The 19,511-nt window shown below is 39.4% G+C and overlaps 1 protein-coding gene across 6 annotated transcripts in view; it reads right to left on the minus strand.

The window, feature by feature from the left end:
* dachd (dachshund d) overlaps positions 1-19,511 on the minus strand; it is a 138,093-nt gene that overhangs the window by 65,476 nt on the left and 53,106 nt on the right. For all 6 annotated transcript variants that reach the window (XM_073845240.1, XM_073845239.1, XM_073845238.1 and 3 more), the window contains exon 2: positions 2,995-3,110. In XM_073845240.1, the coding sequence (XP_073701341.1) occupies positions 2,995-3,110 (116 nt within the window). The remainder of the gene's footprint in view (positions 1-2,994; positions 3,111-19,511) is intronic.

Below are 19,511 nucleotides of genomic sequence, written 5' to 3' on the forward strand. Positions count from 1 at the left end.
CAATTCTGACATTACAACTGACATGAAGATATTAAGTCAGAGTTATTAAGTCAGTTATTAATCATTTCTTGATTCCTTTTTTTAATCAAATCCAAAGCAACTGACCTGTAAGATTTCAGACTACAACACATTTACAAACGTATGCATATTTTGGTTCATAATATTTGTTTACAATAAAGTCACCTGATCAATAAAACATGAAACAACAGGGAGCTAAAAATGACTCTATTCTAGCAGTGTAACTGTGGTATTAAATGACATGTAATCGGAAAAAAACATCTCAAGTGCTGCTTTAACACAGAGATGTGAAGGCCCTGAACATTTGCCAACATTGCAACTACACCCCTTTATGGTGAAGTTACATTAACAAACTAACTAGGACCACTACATGCTGTTTTTAACTGTTGTCTACATTTGCTCTCCCAATCCTAGTGCTCAAGATAACCGGGATCCGTGAAAGCCGAATGTGAGCAAATCTCACTCCATCTACTCATTGCATGCAGCTTTGTCAAGCAAACAACCAAAGCCCCTTACAAACTTGATTGTATAAAATGTTACTTTTCTTTAGAAGTTCCAACCAAAATGTCAAGATCAGAGCCTCTCTCATGGTTTAAAGGCCTGGATATCAAAGGGGTTTTGTCGTGGTTGCTGAGGACTAAATAAGAGTAGACTCTCATCCTGGGCTCTCATCCTGTACCACATGGCCTTTGAGTTCCTGTTTCTAAACAAGACACTGATAGGCTGACCTCACTCAAACATGGAGGGGCAGCTGGACGCAGTTTCCCAAGCCGAATGGTTCACTAATGCTTCAGTGGCATTGTTCAAGATTACCAGTTCTGCTGCCAATGGAATTTCAATAGTTTCTCTTCAGTTTCAAGTTTAGAGAGAATGATACACTTACATAGCAAAGAACATTCAAATTCAAACTTAAATGATTTTTGATTAGTGCTGAATTCAAAGAGAGCTTTTAAATTCGCATTTTAAGCATCTGGCAGATACTTTCTTCCAAAGTAACACAGCATTTGGTGTGAACTCCACCCATGACACTGGCATTGCTAGCACCATGCGCTATTGTTTAAACTACAGGATGAAAATGATTAAAACAGTGTTGTGTAAAATATCTTCAGGGCTGGTGGAAATATGGCCGAAATTGGACAAATAACAAGACTACCAATTATTTAACAGGAATAGAGCCTCAAAAGGATTTAAGAATTGAAGTCAGTTAATAATAACTTTTATTAATGTGCCCTTCAAGTAAATTTTAGGGAAATTTTGTTTGTGGGTCAAAGATGTTACGATGTCCACATCAAAAGAAATTTACAAATGTGATTTTATGTCTACAAAGTAAACTTTTAAGGTTTCAAAGCTTTTGGAGAATAAAATGTCAAAAATTGGTTGAAATAATGTCACATTGTACTTCAGTGTAACACAATATTCATGTAAAAATTCCAACAGCATGCTTATTCTGACTTGTACGTATTAAAATACATAAGAATAAGGGAGCATATTACATTTTATTGTTTTTTAATTGAGTAAAAAATTCTTACTGACAAATGGGCAAAACCTCGAATAGTCGCAAATTTGAAAAATGTAGAATTGCAACTAATTAGTATTTGGAGTGAAAGTAATTCATCTTTTAATATGTCATTAATTGACAAGACTGTTACACTGAATGACATTCTAGTGGGTGTCTTCTGTAAATTATGGAAAAATGTATGATAATTACTTTTTGCTCAGGAAAACAAAAATGCAAAGAAATTAAATAGAAACTTTGTAGTTTTTTGGGGAAAAACAATAATAATTTAAAGCAGTATTAAACTTATTGTTTTTATGCTTAAACCCCTTTTCATCTTTGACCCTTGTACAAAATTCTAGATTATATGTGAGTAAAATTCACACACAAAGTTGTGACATTAGAAATTGTCTGATTGATAATATTGCTAATATAAAATATACCAATAATCTAAATAAAGAATAATTTAAATACAGTTCAGTGAGCTGAAAGGAAGTAGTAGTTAATTATAATGAATGATTTAACAAGTTTTAATTTTACATGCATTTCAATATATATATATATTTTGTATAATTTTTTTTTCTTATAACAAATTTTTATAACGAATGCCTTAATCAATGGTATGTGCTTTCCAGGTGCACTTGAAGTCATTCTAACATTCTAACATAATTCTTACCACATAATTAATCAAGATAACTGATCAAAACTGTAAGTCACAGTGGATAAAGTCTTTATCAATAGGCACGCATTTAAATGTAAAGTCATCATAAAGAGCTGCTTGTCTAAAGACTCACTTTGTGACAGCACGATTTGTCCCATACTTTGCAACGAAAACAAAAAACAAAAACAAACACATGGTAGTTAGGTTTGAAAATGATAACTATATGGCTTTGTGTTCAATAATTGCTCAGGAATCCACAAGAGAGACTTAACGAGAAGTTAACTGTACATTAACAAGGAGTGAACCATAATCTAATGGCTGTGTGTTATTAAAAGACGGCAGAACAACCGAGAGCACGATATGTAAATCAGAACCCTTTCTCGCAAACGACTTCAAAGCCGTTACAATGAAAACCAGCCGTAAATAGAACAAAAGCATAAGACTTGCTCCAGGCGAAGTGAAGGCACAAACGGTTGTTGTTGATTCTTGTGGCGATAAGCTTACTTTAACATCACATCGGCCTATGTACATATAGCAGTGAAGTGGATTTAATCGGGCTAATTAAAATCCACTCAAGGCAGAATGCAGCATCTACTATAAAAATCGGGAAGAGAACAACTCTCCACTCCAATTTATTCCGGAGCTGTGGTTGCACAAGGGGGGCTCGCTGGGAAGGGAGGGGGGTCGGCCGGGACTGTCAATGGTTCTGGCTGGTAGTTTGCATGAGGGCTGTCAGATTTTGCAGCGTGCCATTTAACGGATGGGCGGCGGGCTGCTGCGAGAACGGGCCGGGACGCGGGAGGAGGTCCGTGTGCGTTACCTGTGGGGGGAATGATTCCCGGCGACATGAGGCCCGGCACCGAGTGCGGCATGATGTGAGGGTTCTCCGGCGATGTCACACTCTGGGTCCGTTTCGGAGGCCTCCCGGGTCTTGAGCTAAAACAGAAGTGAAGTGGCGGAAAGGGGGAGGTAGAGAGAGGGAAGAGGAGAAACAAGGGGAGGGGTGAGAGACAGAGGTTGCCGTTAACATTCGGACCAGAACGCAATTCCATTCCGAAGAGCTAACATGTACTGTAAATAAATTCCTTTTCAAGGACAGTTGCTTTCTGCTGCTCGACATAATAGACTTCCATAACTAATTAGATTACACAGTGAATTCATTTCCTTTATTGAAGATCAACCACTTTTTGATGCATAATTCATGGCCCGTACCTCGTTACCTGCCCTTCTGTATTAATATCCCTACACTATTTGAATTACCTCGTTTGCATATGCTAAAATCCGGCCATGCGGCTTTCAGCCTGGAAATTACATGTTAACTTGTTATAATTATTGCAGTCAGGCCACTATTGATTTATGAGACTTTTAAAAACCAAATATGTGTAGTTCTGGTAATGAATGATATTCTAAGGTTCTTCAGGAAATTAAAAGGCAACGGCTGCCTTAGGAAACGTTCTGCTTGCTTGATTTAATAGGAGTCATAGCTGGAAGCTGGTGTGACTGAGTGACTCAGACCTGTTGTGCGTTTATGATGGAAACTTTTATTACTTGAAATGAGTGACCAAGATCACACAATGATTAATGACACAACAAGCGCAAGTCCGACGGAGGGGGGAAAAACGCCCCTCCGAGCTGATTGTCCGATATTTTTCACACATTACTATGTCTGTGCATCCATGCATTTCCCCCCTCTAATTCTGGCAAAAACGCAATATCAAAACGGAAATATTACCGTTTATAATACTAGGGACATCTCTTTCAATTTTTACCAAAAATGTCATCCAGTCCCAGCATTTTTTCAAATTCAAAATACGACAAGTTATTCAACTTCGACACACACAAACTTATTATGCAGAGTTGTTTCAATAACAGACCTTGGTTACATGGTTTAATATTTTAGAATTAACAATTAGATGAGAAATAATTGTCCCTGCATTCGGTTGTTACCAGAGAAAAGCTCATTTTCAGGGCACTGTCTATATTTCACAGCACTTGTGTTACAATGGCATATCAGGACTGTCACGCGGGTGTGCAGGACGAGACGAGACGATAGACGAGATTAACAATCAACAGTAAATTTAATAGAATTCTCCAAGATGAACAAGGCAGGAACAGGCAGGAACACAGAGGGCTTTCACACACATCCAGATAACGTTAAAGACCGACAAAAGACTAAACTCAAAGACAGACTTATAAAGGGTAACTCATATCAAACACAGGTGACACAGATGACTAATGATTACAAGGACAGGTGAAACAGATAATGGCTAAACACAGGGCTAAACCAAATGAACACAGAATGGCAGGGGAAGACAATGGGAGAAACCAATGACAGACGGGGTTGTGACATCACGCCCCCCTCCGGAAAGGCGCGTCCTCGCGCCGTGGAGAAAACGAGAGGGGCGGAAGAACAGAGTACATAAGGGAGGAGGCTTGGGCGGAGGACGGTACCCCTGGAGGGGGACAACAAACAAAGTCAACAGAGTCCAGGGGGGCGACGAAGGTGGGAGGAGCCAGGGGGGAAACAGGAGGGGCCTGAAGCAGGAGGAACTGACCCAGGCCACAGCCATGATGACGGCCCACGGTGGAGCCGACGGAGGGAGGAGCCATGGTGGAGGAAGGCGTGCCGACTCCATGGGGCCGACCGACAGAGGCGGAGCAGATGGCGGAGGAGCCCGAGGCGGAGACGGAGAGCCGATGATCCGGGGTGACGCCGAGGATCCGGAGGGCCAAGGTGGAGCAGGCTCTGGCGCCCGAGGCGGAAGCGGAGTCCCGGAGATCCGCGGCGGAGCCGGAGCGACAGAGGATGGAGGCTGTGCCCGCAGGAAGGAGGAGTCCCAAGGAGCCGGTGGGACGGCGCGACGAGGCACAGCCGGAGGAGCAGAGTCCTGAGGAGCCGATGGGGTGACGACTGACCAGGGCGGAGCCGGAAAGACGATGGAGCCCGGTGGAGCTGGTGGATCGACGGGCGACGGTGGAGAGGAGGGCGTCGAGAGCCGTGGTGGAACCGCGGGGTCGAAGGGCCGAGGCGGAGTCCAGGACTCGGAGGCTGGAGGCGGAGCTGAGGAATCCTCCAGCCGAGACGCCGATGGAAGCTGGTAGTCCCGCGGCGAGCCCACTGCACAGGTGGATGACTGAGGGTGAGCAGGGGGACTGACAGGTGATAGCGGAGATTCAGGAAGGCTGGGCGAAATCAGCGATGACTCTGGACGACTGGACGGAACCAGCGGAGATTCAGGATGGCTGGACGGGACCAGCGGAGACTCAGGATGGCTGGACGGGACCAGCGGAGATTCAGGATGGCTGGACGGGACCAGCGGAGACTCAGGATGGCTGGACGGGACCAGCGGAGACTCAGGCATAGGCAGAAGAGGGCGGGTGGGTGGGAAGTTCAGGCAGGTCAGTGGTTCTGTGGAAAAGTCTATTAAGTCCCCAGAGTGTTGCTCATTCTCACCCCCAGTGGTGGTGCAGTGGGCAGGGCTCTCTGTAGCCCTCTCTTGCTCCACGTCACACTCCACCGTCGCGGATGTAGCAGTCGGCTCTCGCACCTGGTCCGATGGGTCCGGCTCTGGCTCTGTCGCTCTCGGCTCGGGCTCTCCATCGTCGGTGGGCTCGGGCTGCAACTCCGCTTGTCGGGGTGATGTTGGGCTGGGTTCTGGGTCTGGAGTGGGGCTGGTGTCATCCTTCGCGGTCAACGAAGCTCTGCTGGACACCAGCACCCACTCGATGTAGTCGGCGAGGCTCTCTCGAGGACCCTCCCCGGACAGCTGCCTCTGGATGTTATCATTAAGTCCCACGCGGTAGAACGTGCATAGGCAACTGTCCGGGTAGTGCGTGAACGGGGCGAGGAATATAAAGTCTCTGGTGTGGTCCTCGAGAGAGCGGTTCCCCTGCTTCAGGAGGAGGATGAGGACGGCGGGATCATTCATGACGGGGGGGAAAAAAAATTAACTAAACACTGATACAAAAAAAACGGAAAATAAACGCAGGGGAAGACGCCGTGAATTTTTTTTTTTTTGGGTCGGTCTTTCTGTCACGCGAGTGTGCAGGACGAGACGAGACGATAGACGAGATTAACAATCAACAGTAAATTTAATAGAATTCTCCAAGATGAACAAGGCAGGAACAGGCAGGAACACAGAGGGCTTTCACACACATCCAGATAACGTTAAAGACCGACAAAAGACTAAACTCAAAGACAGACTTATAAAGGGTAACTCATATCAAACACAGGTGACACAGATGACTAATGATTACAAGGACAGGTGAAACAGATAATGGCTAAACACAGGGCTAAACCAAATGAACACAGAATGGCAGGGGAAGACAATGGGAGAAACCAATGACAGACGGGGTTGTGACATCGACATGATTGAAAGAGGCCTTCATTAACTCAAGGTTTTGTTCCCTGCTTTTCCAGTGACTAAACAGGGCCTCATTTTCATGGCCAAAAGGAAAGCAGAAGAGTGCATTCACTTCGACCCAAGGCCTTTTTAAAAGCTCACTTATTCATGTACCACCAAAGTCTGTCATGTGCATCAGTTTAGTCCATTTACAGACTGGGCAGATGAGCTGCGTTTCATTACGTTTTATCATGTTTTATCCCTGACAGGCATGAAATTGAAACGGAAATTCTTTACTTCACACACTAAAAACAGAAGAGGCCATAAACTCCATGCTCAGAGTGTTAGCCACGAGAAAGAGCAGCACTCGATACAGCCAGGCCTGAGGCCATTCACACTGGAAGGAGTTTGAACCGTATCAGTCTGTTCAGATGTGACAGAATCATTTCCACATCGCATCACGCAGTGGAAATAGAGACATCATTTACTTTATACTTCATATAAATGTTCCACTAATGTTATTGTGGATTCTTCTTTAGATATTCACCTTTGCAGCTCCCCCTCTGTTCATAATTGGCATTAGCAAGTTACTGTTTTATGTATTTATGAGAATCTTTTCAGGATTGTGGCAGAACTTGTTTGTTAGGATAGGGCAATATTTGGCCGAGATTCAACTATTTGAAAATATGGAATCTAAGGCTGCAAAAAAATCTAAATACTGAGAAAATTGCCTTTAAATTTGTCCAGATGGAATTCTTAGCAATGAATATTACTAATCAAAAATAAACTTTTGATATATTTATGGTAGGAAATGTACAAAATATCTTCATGGAACATGATCTCTACTTAATATCCTAATGATTTTTGGCATAAAAGAAAAATGTATAATTTTGACTAAAGCTACAAATATACCCCTGCTACTTAAGACTGGTTTTGTGGTCCAGGGTCACAAATAACCCCTTACATTTCTATCTTTTCCCTACAAAAATCTATGACTTCAGCTACTGAAGCTTTTTGTCATTTTACAGACTTCACATTCTGCTAAAACTCTTTAGTGTGCCACAGAAGAAGGAAAATCTTGGAACGACATGAGGGTGAAGAAAGGATAATACAATTTTAATTTTAGATGATCTATCCATTTAAATACAGCACTTTATCTGAGTTTGTCACAGGAGAGCTAAAGAGTCCCCAGCAAGAAACGATCACATGCCCGACCCACAGAACGTCCTAAAATGAAATTCCTCCTCCTATAGAAACACCTCTTTGATCTTATGAGGGAGATTGCATGACAGTTTTGCTGTCATCACTTTCAATGTACTGAGCTGAATTATTTATGAAAGACCTCAAGTGATGGTAAAAGCCTTCCTCCCTCCTTCCTCAACAATGCCAAAAGCAGAAAAAACTTGGACAAAAAAATGGACAAAATGTCACATCAACTTTAGCTCTAAGAAGAGCAGGGGATTGTGAACAAAGCAGACGTTTAGCCTCCGAGCTGTGGTGGGATCTGCTCACCAAGTGTTTACACCATATCTGACGAAGGTATAGAGTGGAACAGGAGGTAAAACAATGAAGGCTTTTTCTAGGCTGTAGCAACAATATTTTAACGTAACATTAAATATTTAACAGGACATTGTTATCTCACACTCATGTCGTTCAAAATCTGTATGATTTACTTTCTCCTGCAGAACCAAAAAAGATATAATATATGTGACCCTGGACCACAAAACCAGCCATAAGGGTCAGTTTTTTTTAAACTGAGGTTTATACATTATATGAAAGCTGAATAAATAAGCTTTCAATTGCTGCATGGTTCATTGGGGATTTTGTTAGGATAGATACAACTATTCGAAAATTTGAAATCTGAAGATGCATAAAAAAATATTGAGAAAATCGCCTGTCCAAATTATGTTCTTACCAATGCATATTACTAATCAAAAATTAAGTTTTGATATATTTACGGTAGGAAAATATATACAAAATATCTCCATGGAACATGGTCTTTACTTAATATCCTAATGATTTTTGGTATAAAAGAAAAATCAATAATTATGACCCATACAATGTATTTTTGGCTATTGCTCACAGAACTATTACACCCAAGTCATATAGCAAACTTTTATGTTATTTCTATGAAGGTTTTGCCTCCTTTTGAAACTTGAAAGGTACAGTTTCCATTCATTGTATGGAAAAGTATATTCTTCTTTTGTCTTGCCAAATCAAGAAAAAAAAAAGTCATAAATGTTAGGAGGGACATGAGGGAAAACGATGACAATTTTAATTTTTGGTTGAACTATCCTGTTATTAAGCATCTTAACTTTATTATTTTTTTCTCTCTATGGTTTGTTTTTAATTTATGACTGCACGATAATGTTCTAAAAAAATAAGTTGGAAACAATGCTGAATAACATCAAGTGTTTGAAACTGAAATCCCCATCATGCGACAGCACAGAAGGTTTTCACTTAAAACAGGACGGCCTGTGCTCATACGTTCAAGAGGACACTGCAGTCATTTAGCTGAGATATGCATGAGCATTCTCTGCTGTTTGTGGCTTCTGTAAACAGCGATTATGGGGCCACTGAGGACGAAGGGAGAACAAGAGCTGGACCTTCACAAAAGAACGAGTACAATTTGTCATGTGCTGGATGCTGAGTCCTTAAATAGCCCGGCACAAAAAGTCCTCAAAAGTAGGCTATTAGAGCACAACAATGGTTCATGAGATCCACTTGTGTCTGAGATATGCCCTGTCCACTCCACTACTGGATGTCACCACTACCAAACATAGTTACATCCTTTCTCCCTTCCTTTTCGTTTCTTTTTTCTAACTCTGGGGTATGTTTCCACACAATGGGAGAAGCAAGGCTATCCATGACGTTTTGCTGAGCACGATGCTGACAAACTCAAATAAACAAGATTTTCACCCCTAGAGGGATGAATGCAATGTTTGCTTGCATTTATTTATTAGATAAAGCTGAGTGGTTTGTATTACTCAAAAGGTAAACAATTGAAATTAGCTGCAAAATGCAATGCAGATACAGCCAAACAGTTATTATGGAAGAGGGTTACAGCCAGGTGCAAATTATAAGGGGGTTGGACAACCCAAATTAGTAGTTCACTTCTAAAACTAAAATTTAAAGATAATTTACTCACCCCCTTGTCATCCAAGACGTTCATGTCTTTCTTTCTTCAGTTGATAAGAAATTACATTTTAGGATTTCTCTCCATATAATGGACTTCAATGGTGCCCCCAAGTTTGAACTTCCAAAATGTAGTTTAAATGTGAACATCTAAAGAAGATCAAACGCCCTTTACAAAAAAAAGGTAAAACAATGATGTAGGACGAATTTGAAGTTGAAGAAGAAAACGAGATGGGAGTTTTTCGACATACCCTAACTGTATTGACCTGCATTACACAGACTACGCATGCACATAGCAGAGACGAGATGAGACAAGATGAGCATTTGAGGTTAAAAAGTATACAAATTGTCAATTTGTTTCTGTAGATAAGACCATTCTTCCTTGGCTGGGATCGTTTAGAGCCATTTGAAGCTGCTTTTTAACTGTATTTTGGAAGTTCAAACTTGGGGGCACCATTGAAGTCTACTATATGGAGATAATTCCTCAGATGTTTTCCTCAAGAAACATAATTTCTTTACGACAGAAAAAAGAAAGACATGAACATCTTGAATGACAAAGCAGTGTGTAAGTTATCCGTAAATTTTACATCTATAGCCTCAAAACAAGTCAGCTAAAAGGTTTAAAAGATCTCATAAATTCTTAAACTAAACAGCTTTACTTCTGCACATTACATAAAGTACATTTAAATATGTCTACTTATAATGTTGAGGGGAAAATGTTAATTTGCACATTTTCTTGTGGCACCAAATAACTTGTTCTGTTCATGATGAGCTAAATATTGGAAGAAATTCCTAAATACTGAATGGGGGGTGAGGGGCTTCAGTAAAGTTTAGACGGTATTTTCTTTTCATCTTAACTCCGTTTAATGCATATTATTGTTGTATTTGAAAAAGCGCTGCTTTGTTTACTGCAGTAACCAAGGAAATGCCTTATTGCCACTGTTCCATAAGCGCCACCTGCTGTCAGGGAGTGAATGTGTGTCTCATTCAGTCTGTCTGCTTCTTTTGTTTCGCTCAGAAATATTTTATGTATTATAATTTCACAAAGCTCTGGTCAGACCATTTTGTTTTTGCTTTATATTTTGAAATTATACAATCTAATATACATCAAAAACTGGGCGTCCCGTGTTTGAATCCCGACTCGAGGACTTTTCCCGATCCTGCCCCCTATCTCTCTCCCACTTCGCTTTCTGTCATCTGATCTGTCCTATCACAATAAAGGCAAAAATGCCAAAAACAATCAAAAAAAAAACTGCTCATGTTATGTACGTGATTAAAAGGCAGTGGTTCTGCAACTGTTTCATGTATTCGGATTCATATAAAGGCACAGTCAAGGAGAAAAAATGTGAAACCACCAGAATCCTAAGAAAAACTGTGATACAGATTTTTGGTTAAACCGCTCAGCACTAAACTGAGCTCTTATTTTATAAGAGACACCAGTGGAAGGAAGCATAAATTAGTAAAATTCAAGATGGTCAACCTCTAAAATTCTTCTTTTCAGCAAAACAACCAAATATTCTCCCAGAATTCTCTCATTATTTCTAATTCCATAGTTAATAACAGATCCTGTCTCCCAACTTAGGAGCTTTTATAGACAGCACTTGCCTGAGGCCAAAATGTGGCAAATTTGTAACAAATGTAGGAATTCTCCTTTTGTTTTGCATTCATGGCGAAACGAAAATAAGAGTGAACTTTCCCTGAACCATGCTTCCTTTAATGGACTTGGTCCATGTTGACCCAGGAGTTTACACTGGAACATGATCTCCTCCGTCCCACCACGCTGAGAAAGCAATCAGATTAAACTCACAAATATATGTCCATCTCACTTCCACAATACAAAAGTCAGCAAATAACGGAATTCACCCTCCCTTCTGTTGCTCCTTAATATCTGTTAGGAAACCCAGGTTTTTAAATAAAGAAAAAAACATCACAAAGTATTTGTGTTAAATAATGGTATCCTGATATAATAAATAAAAATCTCTTGAAAATGTTAACATTTAAAAAAAGACTGAAAATAGATGTTTCTTTCTTCTAGAACAAGCACCAATACTCTAAAATTGCAATTATTTCTCTCAAACTCATATGTTGTATTCACCTAGAGTGTGGTGCACATAACAGACATCATGAAAGCCAGTTATAAAAGAAATCATGGACCAATGTAATTTCTCCAATATTTACAGTATAGTATGTATTACTCTGTACTAACATCTATTAAACTAATCTGTATACCGTCAGTTTGAGTTTCTTATCATAGGTTTAAAATCCAGTATTTCATTTTACATTTATAATATTTACTAAACACAAATCTGAGAAGTACACAATGAATATATTTGATCAGTATTTTTCTGACAGGTTTGTGAACCTCTGGACCTAATGGAGACACATTTTGGTGCCAGCTGATGAAACGTTATCCTGGAGTCAATACATGTCTCGCTCAGGTTTACAGAAAGAACATTCCGTTTTGATTCGCCTCAAATGGAGCAATTAACCTTTCCCATCTTCCTTTTGTTTGTCATTGGGGAAGGTAAAGATGAAGATATTTATTCCATTTACTCGCAGTCAACCAAAACAAGCAGACGAATCACAGCATCTCTCCTTCTGTAAATACAGACTCCTCCAGAAGCCCGCCAATCAGGCCTTATAAAATATTAACCCAATGTCATTGCCCTTTTCAAATCTCTCACCTAGAATTCCCTAATTGTTCCCTTTCTTTATCTCGCCGAAGCAAAGTGTAAATAAATTAACAAAATAGCTTTTATCAGCCTGAATAACCTTTTAACTGAAGGATTATCACTGGTTTATTTTTCATTTCTTTTCGTGCGATAGCAGCACATGCCTCATTGATTACTTTGCTGAGGTGGTGGCCAGCAGAGAAAACAAGGGCCTGATAACAAACCGAGGTCTCCACACTAACAATAACACACTACGCTCAGATTAGGCCTCCTGACTTTGCAGCTTTACTTGGCTTGATTAGATGGAATGCTGGCAGGTAAAGCTGCTCCATTTTACTATGCCATCTTTGTGTGGATATTCAATTTAACCTACTGTACATTGAAAGAACACACTTGAAACTGAAACATGAAACTGGGACAATACATTAGACTGGATAATCTGAATTGATGGATTCCAAAGATAGTGGAATGATTGCAAATAGTTGTTGAAAAGAATTTTTAAGGGATAGATCACTTAAACACAAACAATCTTTTATTTTCTTAAGCTCAAGACATTACAAAACAAAACTAAAAATAAAAACAAAACTAAGACAAACCAAAATAAAAAAAAATAAAAAACAAACAACAAAACAAGCATAAAAGTGGAACATATCATTCTTTTAAGCAAGTTCTTTTTCTCAACTCACTGATTCAATACTTAACAGTAGGCGCGTTTCCGTTACAATTCAAATTGTGCAATTTGAAATTGGAATGGAAATACGTACATTTTGCAAAAACTCCAGTGTATCGCAAAACAAGTTTTTAAGCTCGCATGAGGTAATTTTTCAGGCAGTTTAAAAAAAAGAATATATCGCAAAACTGCAATGGAATCTTTTTTTCTCACAGGTCACCTGGCATATGTAAAAGTCACATGATCATTCTTTAATGTATTATATTCTCCAAGAAACACCTCATATACGTGGCTGCTCTCAATTATAGAGTGCTTTTCTTGCCATTAAAGGAGAAGTTTACTTCTAGAACAAAAATGTACAGATATTGTACTCACTGCCTTGTCATCCAAAAACTTCTATCGTATTTTCTCCCTCAACTTCAAAAATCATTTCAAAATCATCCAACATCGCTGCAGAAGTACCGACCCAGTGTTTGCAAAGTGAACAAGCAAAGAAGATCAAACACCCTTAACAAAAAAGGTAAAATAGCGATGTAGAACGATTTTGAAGTTGAGGGAGAAAATGAGATGGGAGTTTTTCGACATACCCTAACTGTCTTGAACTGGAAAAAACAGAGTTCAGGCAGAGCAAGACAAGACAACTATTTAAGGTTAAAAAGTATCTAAATTGTAGTAATAAAAAAAACATATCGTTTCGCTAGATAAGACCCTTCTTTCTCAGCTGGGATCGTTTACAACTGCATTTGGGATCGTTTGAAGCCGCATTTAAACTGGAAGTTCAAACTTGGGGCACCATAGAAGTCCAGTATATCACAAAAGTTTTGCGTAAATCTGTAATGGAAACCTGGCTAGTGAAGGGAAGATTATCAGCGAAAATGACTAATGTTTGGTCTGTTTAGCAGACAGAGATATCAAATGGCTTCAGAAGACATGAAATATGTATATGTTGCTTTTATGGTTTTTTTTTTTTTTTTATATGTAGTTACTACAAACGTATATATATGTTATCTATGGAATCTACGGAATGCTCAAAGACTACTGCTTTTGAAAAGCTCAAGACCACCATGAACGTGCTACAGCCGTGATCACATTACAAATACGAAACACTAACATTCTCGCTTTTGCAAACCACTAAACATCTCTTTTATACTGTACACAGACCGCCAGCATCAGCTTAAACTTCTCTAGAAGTTTTCAACAAGGGTCGTAGGGAAGCAAAGTAGTGGAATCTGCAACGATACCTGATATATAGCAACACGAGTGGCTGTCTCAGTCACTTACACCTGCACATGAATGGAACGCTAACAGAAGAGGTCAGCCAGAGCGCCGCGATGGCCCGTTCCACCGGCGCTCCTGCATTAATCAGCACTGCCTCAGATCTCCATTTTATCTCTCCCTTTATTTGCATTGAACTGTTGTTGCTTTATCGCCACCAGCGCTCTCTCTCCCTCTCACACCTGTCACCCTCAGCCAGGTAGACGCCTTATCAGATCAACATAGATGGATTATGTGTGAGCACTTCATATAAAGCGTTTTATAAGCAGGAACAGCTGCATCCGCTGGTAAACGGTGAACTTTTGTGAGGAACAATATATTAGATCAAATGCACACAATCAAAGAGAGCAGTTACCCTCAGTGGCCTACAAACTAGTGGCCCTCTCCCCCACCCCAGACGTGTTTTTCTGCCCAATCCTTCAACAGTCCTGTGCCGGGCGTAACATTTGGAGATACAGAGAGCGTCCAGGTTATAAAAGTGGCCTTCCTGCTGATTTTGTACGCTGCGTGGTCTGATTAAAGAGCCACTGGGCAGGGCCATCAGATTGTGTCGCTGCAAAGGAACTCACAACCCAGTCATGTTCCTTCCTTGAGCTTTATTTACGTGGCTGTGGCCTCATGTAAAAGTATGCAGAACAACTGGTCATATAACATTGGAAAATGTATGTGAACCCTTTGAACTGTCTGAGTCATAAGATATAATTAAGAATTGTTGACTTGGCCAACATCTCCAATCTTGTGTTATCTTACTGGACTGCAGGTTGTCTGATTTCAATAAGCTTTATAAGAACTCATACTCAATAGGATGGGGATTGTGTGTCTGTTAAATTTGTTTGTTTAAGCATAATGTGTTGTCTATTTTTGTGACTAAATTAAATTAAATAACTCACAATCTATTGTAGTTTTCAAAAACGTTTTGGTCAAGGACAATCTTCAAGATTTTTTGGTAACACTTTATAATAACTGCACGCTATGAACCATTAGTTAAGTATTAGTAAATCTTCAATTCATCTTTTATAAAGCATTGCCCCTACATTAATAGACAGTAGTTAGCTTAAGTTTATAAATACAGCTATTAATGCTTTGTTCTTGATTTATGTGCATATCGATAATGTTTAATAATTGTATTTTCATAATTAATTAAGGATCACTTCATCATTTCTAAGTTAAGTATTACATTATTAACAATATTAACTTAGGCATTGTCAGTGGTTCATAAGATCATTTAGAAAGTCTTAAGTAAATGATTATTAAACTATTTAAAAGTGCATTTAAACATATTATTTAGACAGTGTAATGCTTTATTAACACATTTTCCTACTGTAATTAATGATTAATTCAGGTAGTTATAAAACATTTAGTAGTTGCAACTTGCTAGATAAATATAATTGTGAGCTCATCTAAAGTAAGGACTATTTATGCCTTGTATAGTTTTGTGAAGCTTTTACAAAGCAGATTTAAAGGCTTGAGTATCTTCTAAACAGGAAAAGGAAACAAACACAACATAGAGATATTTGAAGATAAAATAAACAACAAAATGAAAAAATGATCAAGAAAGTAAATATAGGAAACATATATAGGAAAATAAGCAACAGAACTATCAAAAACCAACAAAATGAAGAAAATAGAAGGTAACTGAGCCTTAAAGTAGTCCTCTGTTTAGATGAGCTCATAAAAATAGTTAGCTAACAACTACTAAATGTTTTAGAACCACCTTAATTAATAATGAATTACAGTAAAAATTTGTGTTAATAAAGCATTTATTAACACACTGAGTAACTAATAAGATGTATAAATACATGTAAATAATTTATTAAATATTACTATTAATACATTTACTTATCTTATGAACCACTGGTGACAACTAAATAACTGCATTGTAAATGATGTAATTCTTAATGTAGAAAAGATAAATTAATCCTTAATAAAGTATGAAAATACAAATTATTTATTGATATACTCATAAATCAAGAACAAAATATTTATAGTATTTATGAACTGCTTACTAATGTCTGTTAATGTAGGGACAATGCTTTATATGCATCATAAATTATGAATTAACTATTTATTAATGCTTAACTAACGGTTCATAGCGCTATTATTTATTAAAAGTGCCAAAGGAATGCTTCTTGACCAAAATTCAGGTCACACTATGCCAGAGTGTGTACAATTTTTAAAATTGTAAAAAACAAAACAAAAAAAAAGGAATCCCGTTTATTCAAATTCCAAGCAAATTCACACTCTTCCGGACTCCATTGATTTTTTTCTATTGTGATATTCACACATATTTTCTTGTAAATAACATTGTTTTACTGTATATTGCAACCTTAAAAACAAAACCGTTTAAGATAAGTTCCAAATGGAGGGAGATCTTAGAGGGAAAAAAAGATCTGAAAGCAAGATAAACTGCTGATTATTTTAATGCATCATTAATGACAAAAAGCCGATTTCTTAATTGCATACTATAATTGTGAAGCTTAAAATTGTTTTGTATCAGTACTATTAGCACTAATAAGGAGCAGCAGGCCTGTACATCCTGGGAACTGATGTAGAATGCCTAATTGGTTGACTTTTCCGTGCCTAATGGACGATTCTCTTAATTAAAAAGACACTGCAGAAAATGTTATAGATCAGATACGGCGGAGAGAGGGAAAAGAGTAAATGCAGTTAATCAAATGTATTAAAATGAACAGTTCCAGGAAAGTTAAAACGAGATGGCTAGATATGATTTCCATCGCAATATTTATTAATTTCAGTCCCTTTGGTTAACAAAACAGAGCTGCGCTTATCTTCAGAACGGTGAGGAAATGCTCTCAGTGATCTCCCTTTACCAAGCAGAACTGCGACGCATATGAAACAAGTCTTCAAAACAAGGCTTTAAAAACTTACTAGTCAGGGTGCCTTTGAGGATATTTAATTAAAATCTAATCCTGCATTCATTAAGGCTCACATAAATTAAGCTGTCATTCATAAGATTTATGGATTCTCATTTGCATATTGCATACAATTCATCAATTACTCAAGTATGAAAGGAGCACATTTCCCTTGGAGCTGCCTGCTGCCCTGCCAGCATTTGAAATGAGAGAAAGAGCGATACTGTCAGGCATTCGAAACAAACTTTCCCCACAATGTCTGCCTCTTGATTAATCTAATTTCCAAGGCATCCTTTTACAAGATTGTACACAGTCCAGCTGCAGTTTTCAATTATATGTCCTGTCCTCACCACTAACTTTGAATGGGAGATAGATGTATCGCAGGGCAAGTATCCAACCAGGGTCTCCTCCACATCACATGCCTGTTTACTCCGATCTTCATAAATTAAAAAAAAGAGAGAGAGAGAGTAAGAGAGAGGTGCTTTAGAGGCACAGATGGAGTCGGGAGGGAGGGAGAAGGGGGAAATGCTGTAATTTTATTTGGTGGGATGTCAGACGAACGGTTCGGAGTGTAATAATAGCATATTTCCTGTCACATTTACATCCGCCGTGCGTTCTGACAGAGGGAGGTTTCGTCGAACGCATTAAACGACTCCCCCTTCGAAGAGGCGCTCGGCCGCTGTGGGAGAACGCCAGCGTGGAGGAAGTGCTTAAACCGAGCCGAGCGTGAATACTTCTAAGATAAAAGGTCAGGCGAAAACAAACAGATGACTTGCGAGGATGAATAGAATTAATTGAGTCATTAATATGCATGGCTAATAAAGCTCGAAAAAATTCTACGTGGAGAACGAAATCATTGTCGACTATTCTCTCTTAATGGCCCATATTTTCAGCTCGAAGGGATCTGGGACGTGTACGTATCAATCTCGGAGAGGAGGAGGAGGGGGGGGGGAGCGTTTGACGAACAGGTTGGGATAACCTCAGCGCCGATTGTTAAAGTCAGACAAAGCAAACAAAGCGAACTTGTTCTAGTGAGGATATTAATTCCCAATTAATCCCAAATTCTGGCAGAGGAACAGACCAGTGCAGCAAGTGAAAGTCATCTTGAAGGGTACTTAATTGGTTCCCAATAGTAAAAAGAGCTTGATAACAGAGATCAAGCCGCAGTTTATTAATCCTTCCCATTGTCTTATGAAATTGTCGTCGAAAGTAACTTCAGATAGAGCCAATAGTTAAGACTTTAATGTGCTTTTAATATTAACAAGAGGAAGCAATTAAGAGGCCACAAAACAATAGCACTCAGACTGATGCATATTAATTCGGCAAATATGATTTCAGAATCAATACGATTAAGGCAGCGTGCCACACGAACACGCTCGCCTACACACACACACACACACACACACTTACAAATCTAGAGGCTTTTTTTTCTTTAACAGGGAACATTTGTCCCACATTACATAAACATCCATGTTTTGCATGGACTCAAATGAGCAAATGACACTGTACAGTATTTCTGCTCATTCTTTGACATTTCCGTCGCCCACCGACTTTCCAAAGTCATTAATTCAGTCAGCCGCAACTAAAACAGGCCACAACGATAATTATAACGTGAGCAAATATCTGATATTGAGCAAGACGTAGGATGTGAGGTCTGTATCCTCTCAGGGACAAACAAACTTAACGTCAGGCCTAAACAGGAAGTCCTTAATGATTAACATTAATTGGAATCCTGTGTGAAACATTAAACAAAAATTATCCACTGTTTATACTCTTTCTGCTTTCTTAATAATTAATGAAATGTAAATATTCCAGGGAGTCCAGAAGTGATCTGTGGTGGGAGAGGAAGAGCGATGTTTACACAACGGCACAGCGAGTCTGCGTGGCAGAGACGGGGGTTGCGATCCGCCCCGTCCTCCTCCTCCTTCTGCGCTTTTAGACACTGTTTATGCAGAACGAATCATCCTCTGTGACTCCCGGATCCTGATCAATTCCAATTGAATGCAGTTTACTGCGAAAACACAACAATTGACCCCACTAAAAACAGAATCCCTCGATTTGTCCCTGCTAAGGCCTGGCTGCTAAACGCATGTCAGCCGCATCCGTCTGCCTCTCTTTGATCCTTCAGGACGAATCACTGCCTGCGTGTGGAGAGCAAACAACCAGAACCTTTTAAGACAGTTGGAGGGAAAAGCGCCCCACCCAGTCAGGAGACAAATCGAATGTGGCACGTACAAGTTTACTTTCATCCTCGCTGTCTGATTGCCATCAACTGCCAAATGTGGCGTAATGGCAGCGAGGCAAGGCCCGTGTCGTTAAACCCACAGAATGACAATTACTTCAGACAAGCTTTATCAGGGCCTGTGACC

This window comes from Garra rufa, chromosome 8, assembly GCF_049309525.1.
Source record: "Garra rufa chromosome 8, GarRuf1.0, whole genome shotgun sequence".
Classification (NCBI taxonomy): Eukaryota; Metazoa; Chordata; class Actinopteri; order Cypriniformes; family Cyprinidae; genus Garra; species Garra rufa.